This window comes from Pteronotus mesoamericanus, unplaced genomic scaffold, assembly GCF_021234165.1.
Source record: "Pteronotus mesoamericanus isolate MK-2021 breed Mesoamerican mustached bat unplaced genomic scaffold, CSHL_Meso_final scaffold_651, whole genome shotgun sequence".
In the NCBI taxonomy this organism is placed as follows: Eukaryota; Metazoa; Chordata; class Mammalia; order Chiroptera; family Mormoopidae; genus Pteronotus; species Pteronotus mesoamericanus.
The window spans coordinates 24176226-24191463 of record NW_026555325.1 but is presented as its reverse complement, the minus strand read 5'-3'; the positions used below and the strand labels follow the sequence as shown (position 1 = coordinate 24191463).

The window sequence follows — 15238 nt, the reverse complement described above, 5'->3', positions numbered from 1 at the left end:
CCTAGGCTGACCTCTCATGACCCTCACTGGTGGTTGTTCATAAGAAGACAATAAATACCACTCTTAAGAGAACCATTAAGCGTCTAGAGCAAAACCTAAGCCCCTTCCATTGCCCAATCTGGACATATTTTCTTTATTTCCTCTAATAAACCCAGCTTTTGGTAACTCAAAGAATAAAATCAAGTAATTCTCCCAAAAATATTAGGTGGAATACAAGCTTTTTATGATATCATATGACAGTCTTATGAGCAAACAAGTATGGAAAATACTAGATTAAACAGTTAAAAATTTTTTTAATGCAGTACGACTTAGATTTTTTAATATGCTAATGTGATTTGCAAGTCTCCAAACTGGAATACAGTATGGGACAGTAAAGTATTATTTAACCACATAATCCTTTTGAAAGTTCAGGTACCACATAAAGCTAGGTTTCTACAGAACACATTGAGAATATGCTGATTCAACAAAAAAATCAAAAGGAATTTAAAAACTTAAATCTTAAATATTGTTTTCAAAAAGATAACACACTTTCTATTCTTGTGCTTAAGTGGTACATAATTATATTTTTAAAAATCTAGGGCAGATTTTACAGTCAGACCCTAAAGATCTAGAAGATTCTCTCTGATTTTTTTTTAATACTATGACAAATTTCCTCCTCAGAGAAAACCCTCTTCTGCTTTTTTATTGCCACTGCCTTATAGTATTCTTAAGTACTTTAAGACCATATATAGCATTTTTAGCCAAATACTTTTTAAACTTCTTACTATAATTTATAGGAATTGGCTTTCTTTTGCTATGCCTTTGTGCATAAAGACAATTGACATATTTTAGAGAATTACATAAATATTTCCTAAAATGACTGGTTAAACTGAATCCTTTAACTCAGGAAATAAATTATCTCTTTGGAAGTGACTTTTAGAGACAACCTTCCAGAGTTCAAACATTTAGCTATGACCAACTTAGGGGACAGCTAGCTCATTTATCCCAGAACTCAATCTTGACTTGTCTTCAGGTACTATTTTCAGAGTATATGAAAAAGAGCTTTCATATCCACTAAAAATATGAGAAGAAAAGATTCAAACAGTATCTCCCTACCTCCCTTCATTTTATGCTACTTGGTGACAGTCACAGCTATTGATGACAGAACTTAGTACTGGGACAGAGTAATCTAATTTCTAGTTTCAGTTCTTCCCTAATACAACTTCAGTAAAGCTCTAGGGGAATCATTATAATGCAAAATTTTTGAGTATATAACAAAAATGTTCCATTACTCAAATTGCATGTTTGTACCTTCAGATCTTACCTGTAATGCCCTTCCAATGGGAGTTGTACTGTACCCTCATCTTCCATAGCTAGCATACTTTGTTCTTCCTGGGAAGATAAATATAAAATATGTAAAGTGAACCCAATGAGTTCCTTTTACATCGAGAAAAAACACAGATTAATGTTTCACTGTCTCATTAACCCCAGGACCTTCCACTTTGTTTGCATTTATTAACGCTAGCACAGGTCCTTTCAATAAAGAAAGCATCAGTTACCAAGAACATAAGTAATTAATGAGAGTTTCCTATCACAAAGTAATTTAAATGCTAACAACAATCTCCTTCATGTCACTCAATGTAAAACATGGTTAATTTCCAAGCAAAATTTTTAAAAGGCTCAATCTAATTTTACAAGGACAAAAGTACAAGTAATGCAATTGTTTTCGTTGTTATAAATTTGAAATTATATTCCCAGGATTCTCTATTAGAAGGGAATGGGGGATGTATTTAGAGCAGTGGTTCTCAAACATTAGTTTGTTAGAATCTTTTGAATGGCTTGTTAAAAATAAACCGTGCTGCCCTGACCGGTGTGGTTCAGTTGGTTGGGCATCATCTTGCACAGCAGAAGGTCACCTGTTCAATTCCCGGTCAGGGCACATGCCTGGGTTTTGAGTTTGGTCCCTGGTTGGGATGCATACCGGAGGCAGCACTGCTCAATGTTTCTCTCTCACACTGATGTTTCTCTCCCTCTCTTTCTCCTCCCCTTCCCTCTCTCTAAAAATAAATAAATGAAATCTTTTAAAAATTACAGATTGCTAGGTCCCACCTCCAGCAACTCTCATTCAGTAGGTCTGAAGTCAGACCCAAGAATTTACAGTTCTAATAACTTTCCAGGTGACACTGATTATGCTGGTCTGAGAATCACTACTCTAGAGACTTCAGAGACTTGGAAAGAGACAGTAGAAGGTATCTCCTTGTATGGACCAAAACTCAGGTGCATTTTCCCCTTAGGAGTGCATTGTAGGCTCTTGTTTTATGCTTCAGATTTCTTTTTCCAATGACAATATCTCACCATTCCCAAAGAGTAGAAATACTTTAAATATTTAATTCTTCACATGTAACTATCTATATGAAAAAATATATGTGAAGAAACTATATATGCAGAAGCTATTCTTTGGGATAAAGATAATCTTATGTTACCATACTGAAATGTCCTGTTTTAGTTTTTAATAGTGTTATCTTCATCTTCTTTCCACACACACAAAAAAGAAATTTAATTATCTGTACATTATAGTTCCAATTTAATGCATTTATTTTCAAAGGGTCAATTAGCAATGTTCAAGTTCAGAGAACTATTTGGGACAATTTAAAAATGTTAGAATTAGTGGCTCAAACTCCAGAAGTGGAATTTTAAGTTGTATAAAGATGAGGAGCTAGGTAACTCCCTGAGCAAATGGGAACTAAAAAGAGAAAATAGGAATAACCTGGAGACTGATTGCCTTCCCTCTTTCACCAGCTTAGCAGTAGCTTGGCTGATTTAAATCAGCTTCCAGGGAAATATGACCTTTGACTGCTGCCATTATTCTTGGCAGGCAAGGCTGTTCCTAGCACCCTCGGAATGCAGACCCTTGTCCTCAACTTGCATGCTGCCTAGTCTGAAGAGCCCTAGCCATATTTCTTGTTAAGAAACAGTGTTCACTAGAGCTTCTCCAACTAACCTAAAACTACATAAGAGAATGTAGGGGCAGGTCTCATTTTCACTCGTGGAGTGCTTGCTTACACATGCAACCAGCTGGCCGAGGCAGGTTCCCACCTGCTGGACCTTGGCCATGCTGCATGCGGAATACCTATGCCCAGCCAGTGCTGCGGAACTGTGGAGAGCCAGAGGGGTGCATGAGTTTCACTACTTCTCTGCTTACAAGCACCCCCCTCCAAATCCTGTATTTCTGTTATACCCTGTGGTACCAGTAGAATGTATCTTTTAACGCTTTGCATTACAGAAATTAACTCTATTGTCTTTTTCTGTTGTTCTTTAAAGAAAGTATTTCTTTAAGACCCATCAAATGTACTTTATTACTTGAGTATTGTGCCTATTCCCCTTAGCACGTGGCAGCTTCTGGCAGTACTACTAGAACAAATTTATGGTGAGTAGATAGTACCATTGGTTTTAAATTACACATTTAAGCACCTAAGCAGAGCAAATCTGTAGCCTAGAATAAAGCATGCCTTACAAATGGGTTATTCACTATATATGGAACTGAATACATATGTCATATGAACTTATGTGCATCTCCTTGAGGCCATGAGCAGAGCATAGGTATCCTCCCAGATAGACAGGATTATTGATCTATAGAAAAGCTTACCTTAATGAACAGGGATGAACATAAAGAAGAAACATTCAGCGCTCGGAAGTGCTATTTGAGTAAAACCACGAAACAAGCAAAATGCAATTCTTTTCCTGATTATCCACTGAAAGCTAAGCTTGATATCTTTTATGAGTAAAATAGCAAAGAGCCAGGTAGAAAGGTTTGATAAAAGAGCAAAACTGCAAAAAGCGGAAGTGAAGAACGGTGCCATCAGTGCTTAGGTGGCCTGGCAGCAGAACACCAAGGCTCCAGATTCAATCTAACAGCAAAAAATTGGACCAAACCTTTGGGAACAATTTTTTTTCCCCCCTCAGATGATTTTCCACTTTTCTCTCAAATTGCTTTCAATAATTATTTTGCACTCTGTGGCTTGTTAGCATGTGTGGGCTTTATACTAGTCATAATTCTATCCAAACAAAAACTCATCACCTCTAAAGATAGCATTTGTAAGCCATGCTTATCTGAAGAGAAGGTGGCAGAGCAGCCGCTGCCTTCCGTGCCAGAAGGAGGCTGGGTGGGCCCCTGCACTCGGGATGGAGGGCCGGCTGCATCCCCGGCAGAGCTTTGAGGAAGCCAAAAATTGAGACTTTCTGGGGAGGAGCAGTCAAATCAGGCACTCGCCGTCACGACGCTCACAACCTAGTTTATCTCAATCATACAGGAAAAGAAAGTGAGAGCGTGAAGCTAACTGGGTATTCGTCGCTTTATAAGGCCGAAGTATCTTAAAATGAGTTTCACTCAGCTCTTCATTTACGCAGTGTCCATCAGAAATATGCTGAATCCTATCTACAACATGGCGAAAATGTTAAAAGGATGATGATAAAAGTTTACTCGAGAGCATTTGAGGGGCTTTGCCAATTTGCGTAGAGGAATATTCATACTATGATTTAAATAACACCTTTTAATTAAGATAATCCAAAGCATTTTTCAGATACTAAATGCGTATAGCCAATAAAAGGCAGGAAAATTGAGGGTTAAAAAATCTACTCAAAAGCACTCAAGCATTTACTCAGCATGTATTTTGTGCTAGGCACATAGTAAATGAGAACATAATCCATGAATTATGAATCTATTAATAAATATATATTAAGCATCACATACATGACAGGTAGTCTTCTAGGTATTAGGGGTACAGCAATGAAAAGAAAGATAGATCTAAACCCTATTCTCAGAGGATGAGCAGCATCACGTTAAAAAGTATAGGGACAGAGGAAGTGGTATATGAATCCATCTTATTTTATCAGTTTAGTAGTAGAAAGGAAGGAACTCTAGGTGAAAAGAAAATATGTAGGCCAAGGATAAAAGGTGGTTATAAATAAGATGTGTTTGCATGACAATGAAAAACGAGTCTGGCCCTGGCTGGTGTGGCTCAGTGGACTGAGTGCTGGCCTGTGCACCAAAAGGTTGCCAGTTTTACTCCCAGTCAGGGCACATGCTTGGGTATCAGGCCAGGTCCCTAGTTGGGGGTGTGTGAGAGGCAACTGATTGATGTATCTCTCACACATCAATGTTTCTCTCCCTCTCTTTCTCCCTCCCTTCCCCACTCTCTAAAAATAAATAAATAAAACCTAAAAAAAACCAACAAAAAACAAAAACCCTAGCCTAGTTAGAGTCAAAGGTCTGTGCTGAATATTAGTGGAAAATAAAATTAAAGTTAAATTGCAGGATGTTTTGAGGAATATGAGGCTATATATAAAATTACATTATGAGTCTGAATTATATTTTGTGATAGCATAAAAAATACAATTCATATACTAGGAACCTGGCAATGCTCTTCTTTTAATGGAATAGGTAGCATCTGTTACTATATCTATTTCTCAGGTAAAGTCTTTATCTATGTAGAAGCCCTCAATTAGCCCAAGGTACAAATAACATCAGAGAGCCAATGTACACAAAGATTGTTAGAGTATTAGAAAGAGAAATATCCAGCAATTTTGGAATTCATAGAGCTTAAGAAATGGAAGGGATTTCAGAATTCAAGTTTAACCCCTTTATTTTATTCAAAAAATTAAGAGTACCACTTCCTTTCTCAATTACTAATAGAATAGACAATGCTACAGACATTACATATACAATATATTTATATGTTATATAAATATAACATATTTATTATACACACATATATAATACTTGGAATACCATAAAATATTATATCTCTAAGAGATATTTCTTAAAATTCCCAAAGATGGCAGAGCCAATACATACACTACTCACTTTAATGATGAAAGCTAAAAAGAAAAAATGAGGCAAAGGAGTCGGCCACACAGAATTCATTTAAGTAGATGGAAGCAACATGTTTTTCATCAGAATATCTGTCCCTAAATGACTTATCTGAATATTATAAAACACAAAAACTCTCATAGAGTAATCTTAGATTTAGAAGAATATATTCTGGAGATAAAGATACTGTGATTTTAGGAAAAGTCTTATCTCAAATTTCAGCATGGATCCGAATCACCTGGAGGTCTTGATAACACAGACTACTGGTCCTATCCCCAGAGTTCTGAATAGAAAATCTGGTGTAGGGTCCAAAAGTTTGTCTTTCTAACAAGTTGCAGGTGTTGGCTGATGCAGCAGTGGTCCTGGGGCTGCACTTTGAAAACCCACTGACTGGAGAAAAACATGCTTGCCTCACTTTAAGGTCCAATTAGAAATAACATTTGTCTGGGTAATAATTAGGCCACGCCTCCCAAGTCCACAACCAACTCTGATCTTTCTTAGCAGTAAGATGTGCTCTGTAATTTGCTTAATTGCATTTGTTTTTAGATCGCTTTCGCATCTTCTTGGCCTGGCTCATGATCCTGCTCCATACAGGTCACAAGTCTCACTTGCCCCCTTTTGCCTTTTTCTATAGCATGTATGTTAGAGTGAATGTCCCATAAATCAAGAGGTATCACACCATGATCACTGCCCACAGTTGAATTTCTAGGATTTTTCAAACATTAACCACCTTCTCCCCCCACCCAGGAGCAAACATTCTGCTGGGGCTTTCTGCTTTTAACAGCAGCTCTTTTGTCAAATGTGTACAATGTCCTAGAGAATATTTAAGTAGCAAGGAAGGCCTGTTGGTACTCTGAGCACATTTGGACATCCAGAATTTGATTCTGCAGTCTTCCCTTTACACAGAGCAATGTGCAAAATGTCAGGGTTCCAATATTCATTTCTATCCTGATTATAATCCTTTCTTTCTAAAAACTGAAGCATATGCATATGCATATGCATGAAGTACATGAAAATTTGGAACAGAAGCTCTGCGACCTCGGACTGGCCTGTGTAGCTATTTATTCTGCTTAACGCATTATTGAATTTTAAGGTTAGACTAATGTTTTGTCAATGCCATAAGACCAGAAGTAGGCTAATGATAGGAAAACCCTGGAGGATAAAGGGACAGGCCTGTAACTATCATCAAAAGAACAAAAGGTGAGCCTTCTTTAAATTCAAGTCTCAGGGCGCTGACACATTTCTGCTCTTTATCATATTCCAGATCAAATCAAAGTTACTCAATTAATTTGGGTAATTGCAGAAATGCAACATTTGTAAAGAACTTGTCCATTTACCACCATCATGCACAGTCTGTAGAAACACTGGGCTTTCGCATAACCTGCCACCGTAAGCAGAGAACACCCTTTAGCAGAGTCCTTGGCCTCAATGAAGTGAGATACTGAGATCCAGGTGACCAAGTAGAAAATCAACCCGCAGGTAACTTTTAGTGTATTACTCCTTAGATCTACCTATTGTCTATAGTAAATCATATTCTTTTAATACTAATTCCAAGTTAGAAAGTGACAATCTTAAAACGTCCTTTTCTTCCTCCAGTTGTCAGATGGAGAATTACCTTTTTTTGGCTCTGGTCAGACCTATATTTTAATGTTCAATTATGGATTATTTCTTCACTCTATTATTGGTTCTCTTGTTTCTGTCCATGTACTGAGGATCATATGCAAGTGTCATCATATTAATCTATTTGAAATTTTAAGGGTTCTTAAACCTGCCTGATTTAATGGATTGCAAGTGCTTTCCCCACGCTCATACGGAGGTCTGAAGGACACTTAAATTTGCCTCAATCAATCTTTAATGTAGTTTTGTATTCTGTGGGAAAACATGAGTTCTAGGAAATTTAGCAATATTTAATTACTTTTAAAATCATCTTTAAAATCAGAAAACAGTAAACACCCACTGGAGTACAGTGGAACTATAACGTAAAAAGGTTAGATGTTCATTAAATAGCATCTCTGCCTATCTGAAATTAATAAATTCCAAAATGGATGTCTGGTACACATGCATGTAAGTGCCATACATATGTACCTACATGAGTGGTTCTGGGCAATGGAAATGGCAGATTCTAATAAATTTATGATTACTATCAAATTTGTTCCTATTTCACCGACATATAAAGGAGGAAACTAAAATTGTTTAATAATAAAAATGTATTAAACATATGTTACATAGAAATATCATTTTTTATTTTCCAAAGTTCTAAAAGGGCAAAAATGTTCCATAGTATATATATGGAAGGAGAATGCTGTGGAAGGGATTATTATAGGAAAGGGAATACTATAGGATTATTATAGAAACCTTTTTCTTATACAAGTAGTAAAGATATTTGACAGGAAATAAAAGCAAAAAATAAAGTGAACTTACATTTGTACATTACTTAATAGTATTCTCATTTTCAGAAAGACTAAGGGAAAACTTTTGGGTTTTGAATTCAAATTATCTTCTTTGGAATTTAAAACTTCTTAGAAATTGTTTTCAACCTGAATAGTTTTAATTACATCAAGTATGGATAATTTACATCTTCAGAATTCTATATTTTGGTGCCCAGCTTATTTGCATTTCATTTATACCAAATCATATCATATTTTTTCTTGACTAGCATCTGAGGGTGAGAGCAAAACTTTACCTAAAGCCCAAAAAAGAAATAGATACTATCAAAATATCCTCATTAAATTATTATTTTTTTAAAAATCTCATATATAAAAATATATCAAAAAGAAAAATAGATACAATTTTTATATTTTAATTTTATATTAAATTTACTAGAAACTTGAGTCTTAGTATGCCTTCCACAATATTTAAGAAAACTGAAATATTTATACAGTGTTAAAATACATCATCATCATCAATTTCTAAATGTGGGAATCCACATTTTGTAGATGATGGGACACCACAGAATAGTGAAGAAATGCCAGACTGTCATATATTATGTAGCCATATTTGTAGAAGCCTCTGTGCAGAAATCTCATTAGACTTTGTGACCTAACTGAGCTTCATCTAACGACTGGATAAAACCTAAGAACATTGAAAGGTTTGCAAACAGATACTCCCAAAAGAGAAGACTATACCCATGGCTTGAGAAGTTATACTGGAGGTAAAAAATGGAATACATTTACTAACCACCTTGTAGAAGAAGAAAAAGTGTAAAGAATGCACAATTGTCCTCAGGTATTTTCTTTTATCATTTTTATTCACATGGAAATTTTGTTCCTATGCTTTATAATTTATGGGTTCAATCATTTTGCTAAATGATGTACTGGTCACTCTTTTCATTTATACTCCTCGTAGGTTTTATATACTTTAAAAAATACTATGATTACTAGCCTTCAAAACAGACCCGGACTTACACTTGAACTTTAAAATACTCCATAAAACTTAAATTGTTTAATATATCAAACAGAATAGGATAAATCAGCAGTCCATCAAAGTAATTAAATCCCAAAAGTTTCTCAAGTGGTAACCTTAAATCATTTTGAGAGCAAATCTTAAATCACTTTGAAAGCAAATCAGATCAACATGTTTTCCTCTTAAGCATTTCTTCTATTTTAAGAATAAATCATTTTATCCTTTGATTAAAATTATCTTCGGATTAAAACTTTGTCCCCTAGAAAAATACCAACAGTGATAAGGTCTCTTTTTCATTTCTCACATATTCAACCGAAAAGCAATGATTGAATGAGCATAATTTGGAAATAATTAAGCGTCAGTGAGTTTCTTCATTCAATAGGGGAGGCATCAGAAAAAACAAACTGTACAATCTGGGTGATAATGAAGTATAAAGTGTTTTCATGTTTCACTAGGGATTGATTTCCTCATGTAAAATATGCGCGTTCTCTGTTAAAGTTTCAGCTTTGTGATTTTAAACATTAATCTTCCAAACCTGTCCACCTGTGGTTGTTAACCACTGTCTATCTAAAGATAAACACAGTAATTTAGTTTCACAAACAGCTACTGTGTGCAAGTGCTTCTTTTTCTTTGTAAGATATTTATTTTGCTATGACTTACTTCTTTTTCAGCATCTTCTAGTTTCTTTTTCTTACTCTCAGGCATTAAATCATCTAACCAGCTGAGTTCCCGTTTGGTAAACAGAAAGTCCATCAACTTTCTTACAAATACGAGAGCTAACACCTGAAATAAATAATAAAACAGTATAAAATAGGGAAAAATATGAATGGGATATATTTGTCTATTGGTAGAGACAAGTCACTTTCAATTAGGACTCTAATTAAATTTGAAGATACATGTATATAACAGATTTTGTCTCTACTTTTGTTTCCTTCCTTTTTCTTTCCTACCACATGCTCCAAATGACAGCTGTGATGTCACTTACCCATAAAGAAGTCATTTGAAGAAGCTATTTGAAAAACTATAAAATATATTCAACTGTTTTCTTAAATACATGTAGTTAGTAGTTTGCTTTATTTTAAATGTATATAAAACATTCTTAACTATGCTGATAATATTTGAAGTTATTTATAGTCATTCAAATTCACTATAATTTTGAAGTACTTGAAACTTCTCTGGAATATTTAATGACATTTAATTTTTAAAATCCCCCTAACTTTTCAGATTTGCTGGTATATTTTTAAAGTTAAATTTTGAAAGTTTACATTTTTCCACCCAACTTCAATTAATTCAAACTATTACCAATATTCAGAATAATAGAGACAAAACTAATATAAATTACTGCAATTCATATGTAATCTCAAATCCAGTCTTAGTCACTAATTTTAGTGGTTAAAGTTTATACGAGGGTTTCCAATAATTGTTCAGAATGATGCTATTGTTCCAATTTCAGTTCATGGGTTTCCAGTAAGAGCAGACAATTACAGGCAGAGAAAAAAAGAAGTTTCATACCATCATGGGAAAGACAATAGCAGCTCTTGAAACTTTTATTATCCACAAAAGGCCAAGGCAACTCATCTGAATAACTGTGAAGAGGTGGACTTTTCGAAGTGGTACATGCCTTAGATATATAAAATCTGGTTGATGTTTTGCAGGCATCCAGAATAACTTTATTCTATCGAAGAACTAAAAGATAAACAGGCTAAATTGATTTTTACAGACAACGATAAAAGTAGAACAAGTAAACATTTGATGTGGTCCAATACTGTACATCTGGATCACATGTGACTTGACATCAGGTCTTCTGGACAGTAAGATTGTTATGCATACACTCTGAAATATTATGATCTCAGTTTTATAATATCCCATATTTTCTTGAAAATAGACCCAGGTTATAATTTAGAAGAGTTTAAAAATATTAAAGACAATACTAAATGTTGGTAACCCGGGAGAGCATAGCCTTGAGAGACAAAACACCATCGTCATCCTCTTTTTCATTGTCACATTACAAACTCTTTCTTTATTTGCCCCTTTTGCACCATGGCTTCCTGGACTCCCATTCTCAGTCCTTTTCTCTCCTGAGATAGCTCACTACCAATAGCTTCAACTTTTACATGCTAGAAAAAGACTCCCAGACCTAGATCTCTACTTCAGCTCTCTGTCTCCTGAGCTCTCTTCCCATATCCAGCTGCTGAGTAGGATGTAGTGACCTCCTAATATTGACTGTGCTGTTTTGGCTTTCCTGCTTTGATCTCTGACAAGGTTTGGTGCTATTTTTACAAATTGAAATATCTTAGCCATACAGATTTAACCTAGATGAATTATTGTCGATAAAGTACCTCCAGAGCAAACTTTGTTAAATCAATTTATGAGTAATTTCATAAATTCCCTATACTGCACTGTCAAACCATTTATATATGAGGTCTGTCCAGAAGGTACCCAGACACATAACATGAAAAATAGAGGTATTTATTTAAGAAGATACAAAATATAAGAAACAGTGTATGGACAATGACACCTCAGTCCCCTTCAAAGTAGGTACCTTGGAACCCCACACAATTCTCCCAATCACCATCAGCTGCCCCATCATATTTTTCTGAACCTCATCGATGGTCTGAAATCTCTTCCCTTTCAAAGGTGATTTTAATTTTGGGAAAAGCCAGAAGTCTCAGGGCACCAAATCTAGGCTGTAGTGGTGCTGAGTCACCTGGGCGATCTGATGTTTTGCCAAAAAGCTCTGCGCAAGACACGATGCATGAGCAGACACATTGTCATGATGAAGCTGCCAATCACCAGTTGCCCATAGCTGCAGCCTTCTGAATCATCCAAATAGTTTCTGCCGAGGAATGTCCAAGCTTAATGCGAAATTTGATGCAGATTCGTTGCTCTATTCATTCAGTCATTTTGAATGTGATGGCCACACAGTACACATGCTCACTCAACGGCACCTACTGCCCCCTTTGACTAGTACAGTGAAGTTGTCATTGTTCACCATGCGCATTCCAGTCCACTCTCCTTGGCTGCCAGCTTACATTGATGTCACACAAATCATTCTCATTATATTAATAATGACTGGAGTTTTTCTGGGCAGACCTCATATTTTTCAATTGCATTTTACAAAATTATTTTCATCTGGATAAATGTTATTTCTGTTTAAATTTTACATTAAAGAAGGTACAACTATTTTTGAATTATACAATATTATTGTTATAGCTTTGGCTTGGTGGCCAATTTTATCTATGAAAGCTAATTTTCTCAGTTCAAATTTTTATGGATTAAACTTTCAGAAAAATCTTAAATCATTAATCAGATTTTACTTACTAACAAACTGTATTGCATGTTACTTTATTTTGTGTATATCATTTTGTTTACTATTTCTCAAACCAAACTTATTAGTTTTGAATGTTTCCAACAAGAAGTGATTATTTAGAATATGGTTTTAATCACAGCCCCATTTCATGTCATTTCTACAGTAATATCTGTTATGCATTTTTAAAAGAGTACTATTAGATTTTATTCCTTAGCTAATTTACAAGAAAAATGTAAGCAGTTCTTGTCAAATATTCCAGAATTAGACTAATATGTCAAGGAACAAATGTGCATGAAGTCAAGTGTTAGGATCAAAATATCTTCTTTTACCAAATTCTGCTTACATGTATAATAGGAATCCCCAACTCAACATAAGCCCATCTTTCCCACGTGTTCCCCATCCCATGGTTTGGCATGATCTTTCCTTGCTCATCTAAACCAGAATGATATGTATGTTAGCTCATCTACTCTTCATTTATTTACTCATATTCATTAATGCCTTCCAAAAACATTTATTGAAAACTTTCTTTGCAGAGTACTAAGTGCTGAATTTTTTCCTGATTCGTCCTTCTTCACACTTCATTAGGTATTTTTATTTCTATCTCCTAAATATATCCTAAGATTACATGTCATGAAAAAAGCAAATAAAACATAGTACATGGTGGTAGTGGGAATAGGGAAGAAATAAAGTAAATTCTTCTGGTGTATTACTAAATGTTTCAGTTTCTATAAAACTCATTTTCTTTAGTTACCATTTCTCCTTTGTGAAGTTATGTTCTTGCATAAGTGTACATCAGTGTGTGGGTGCTTCAATTGTTATTGTTTAAATGGCACATTTGCTTTCCTTGGGATTCCTGAAGTGTTGGAATGAATATAGAAGTGGTTATATATCTGAGTATATAAACAGCATTCATGAGAACACTGTGTTCTTTTTTTTCTACCATGTTGCACAGTAAGCAGTCTAAATAATAAGTTTCTTAATATTACTAAACAATTAGGTAAAATACGGGTTCCTACTACATACAGAGTAACTAATTAGCATGTTCCTTGAAATTTTGGTATTCAGTACATGTTTATTACTAACTTAAGTAATGATAATCATGATAAGTGTAGTCTGAGTTTACATTTGGCATTTATCTTATCCTAATATCAATTTTCCATTTTCAAACTGAGCCACAAAATTCCAAATATGGATTTCAACTCCCTAAGGTCCAGGCTCACTTAAACTTTCACTAACCCTCTTCCTCAGTCTGAGAACCTACTTGCTGTTCCATTTGAGCTATTTAAAACTCATTATATTTTTCTCATGGGCCTTTAATAATGTTTTCCTCAATTTTCACTGGAAAGATTAACACCATGAATAATTCCAAAATATGATATTCTTGTTTAGTTCTAAACCTCATGAGTATAAAATCATGTTAAGTGGAATTAGGGGGAAAAATCTGTTGAAATCTATCAGAATGATTTAACTTTGTTTCTTAAACTTCTGCTGTATTTATGTGAGCCAGGGGCCTAATAGTAAATACTTTTCAATTACAGATGAAATTAGTACTCATGGAACTTTTGCCAAAGGCCAAAAAAAAAAAAAAAAAAACCAACAAATAATTAAAATCTCTTCAGTACTCTTCCCTATCTACCTTACTAAACCAATTCTTTCAAAATATGCTTTCATACATGAAATTATAAATGAGCAAGTTAAAACCAATTTGAGTAAAATTTAAATGCATAACACTCTAAATCATCTCCTCCTCCTAAGTTAATGTTACTGACTATCAGGATGAACAGAATCATCTTATCTACTTTGGGTGTTTGATGATCTTACAATGAATTCATATTACAGCTTGTGTCAGTTTTAACATCCAGCACTGTCCTAAGGCCTAAGTGATTTTCCTTCTCCCAAAGTCTGCAGCTGGCTAGTTATTCACTTAGGAAAAGAGATCTTGTGCTGCCTGTTCCTCCGTGGCGAGAGTTTGGCTGAGCTACTCAATGGTATTGTTGCCTTGGCATCCATTTTTTTTGGCCGAGTGGCCTGTACCGATCTTGAACTACATCAACCCCTTATGTAATTGCATTCCTTAGATAGAAGCCCACAGAGTCACAAGTAAGCATAGTTCCTGTTATGATCTCCCCAACAGCCCTTGTGATCAACAGTCTCCCCTGCCTCCAACGTCTTTCTTTTATGAGACCCTTAGATAGGGCTCCTAGGGACTTACCAAAACCATGCTCTCTAGTTTTGAATTTACCAATCTGGCCTTAGCCCAGGAACTCCAAAGCCCTCTACCCACAGACCCTAATAAAAGCATGTACCCCAGGTCCTGTCTTCCTCTCACTGTCTTTGCCTTGACCTTACGGCCTGGCCCAAGGCCAGGTACTTCCTCCAGGACCTGTGAGTAATAAACTTCTCTATTTCGGTTTCTCTGATGGTCTGTTGTCAAACCGAAGCTCACCATCCCACACCCTGTGCTCCACTTAAGTGTTAATTTGATAAAGTCATAACATTCTGTCAGGTGACTTTTCTTTCATGTCTTTAAACATCAATGAGTCAAGCTGTGTGAAAAAATGGCAATTTATATTTTCCTTTAACTCAATAAAGATAAACTATTCTGTACAATTAATAACACTCAGAATTGGTATTTTTTTTTCAGGAAAATTTAAGTATTTCAGATCAATAATATTAAG

General features: G+C 35.2%; 1 protein-coding gene across 4 annotated transcripts in view; it reads right to left on the bottom strand.

The window, feature by feature from the left end:
* Nucleotides 1–15238, bottom strand: part of SLC4A10 (solute carrier family 4 member 10) — a 277734-nt gene that overhangs the window by 9019 nt on the left and 253477 nt on the right. For all 4 annotated transcript variants that reach the window (XM_054562648.1, XM_054562649.1, XM_054562647.1 and 1 more), the window contains 3 exons: nt 10763–10936; nt 9911–10033; nt 1304–1371 (listed from right to left, as the gene is read on the bottom strand). In XM_054562648.1, the coding sequence (XP_054418623.1) occupies nt 1304–1371; nt 9911–10033; nt 10763–10936 (365 nt within the window). The remainder of the gene's footprint in view (nt 1–1303; nt 1372–9910; nt 10034–10762; nt 10937–15238) is intronic.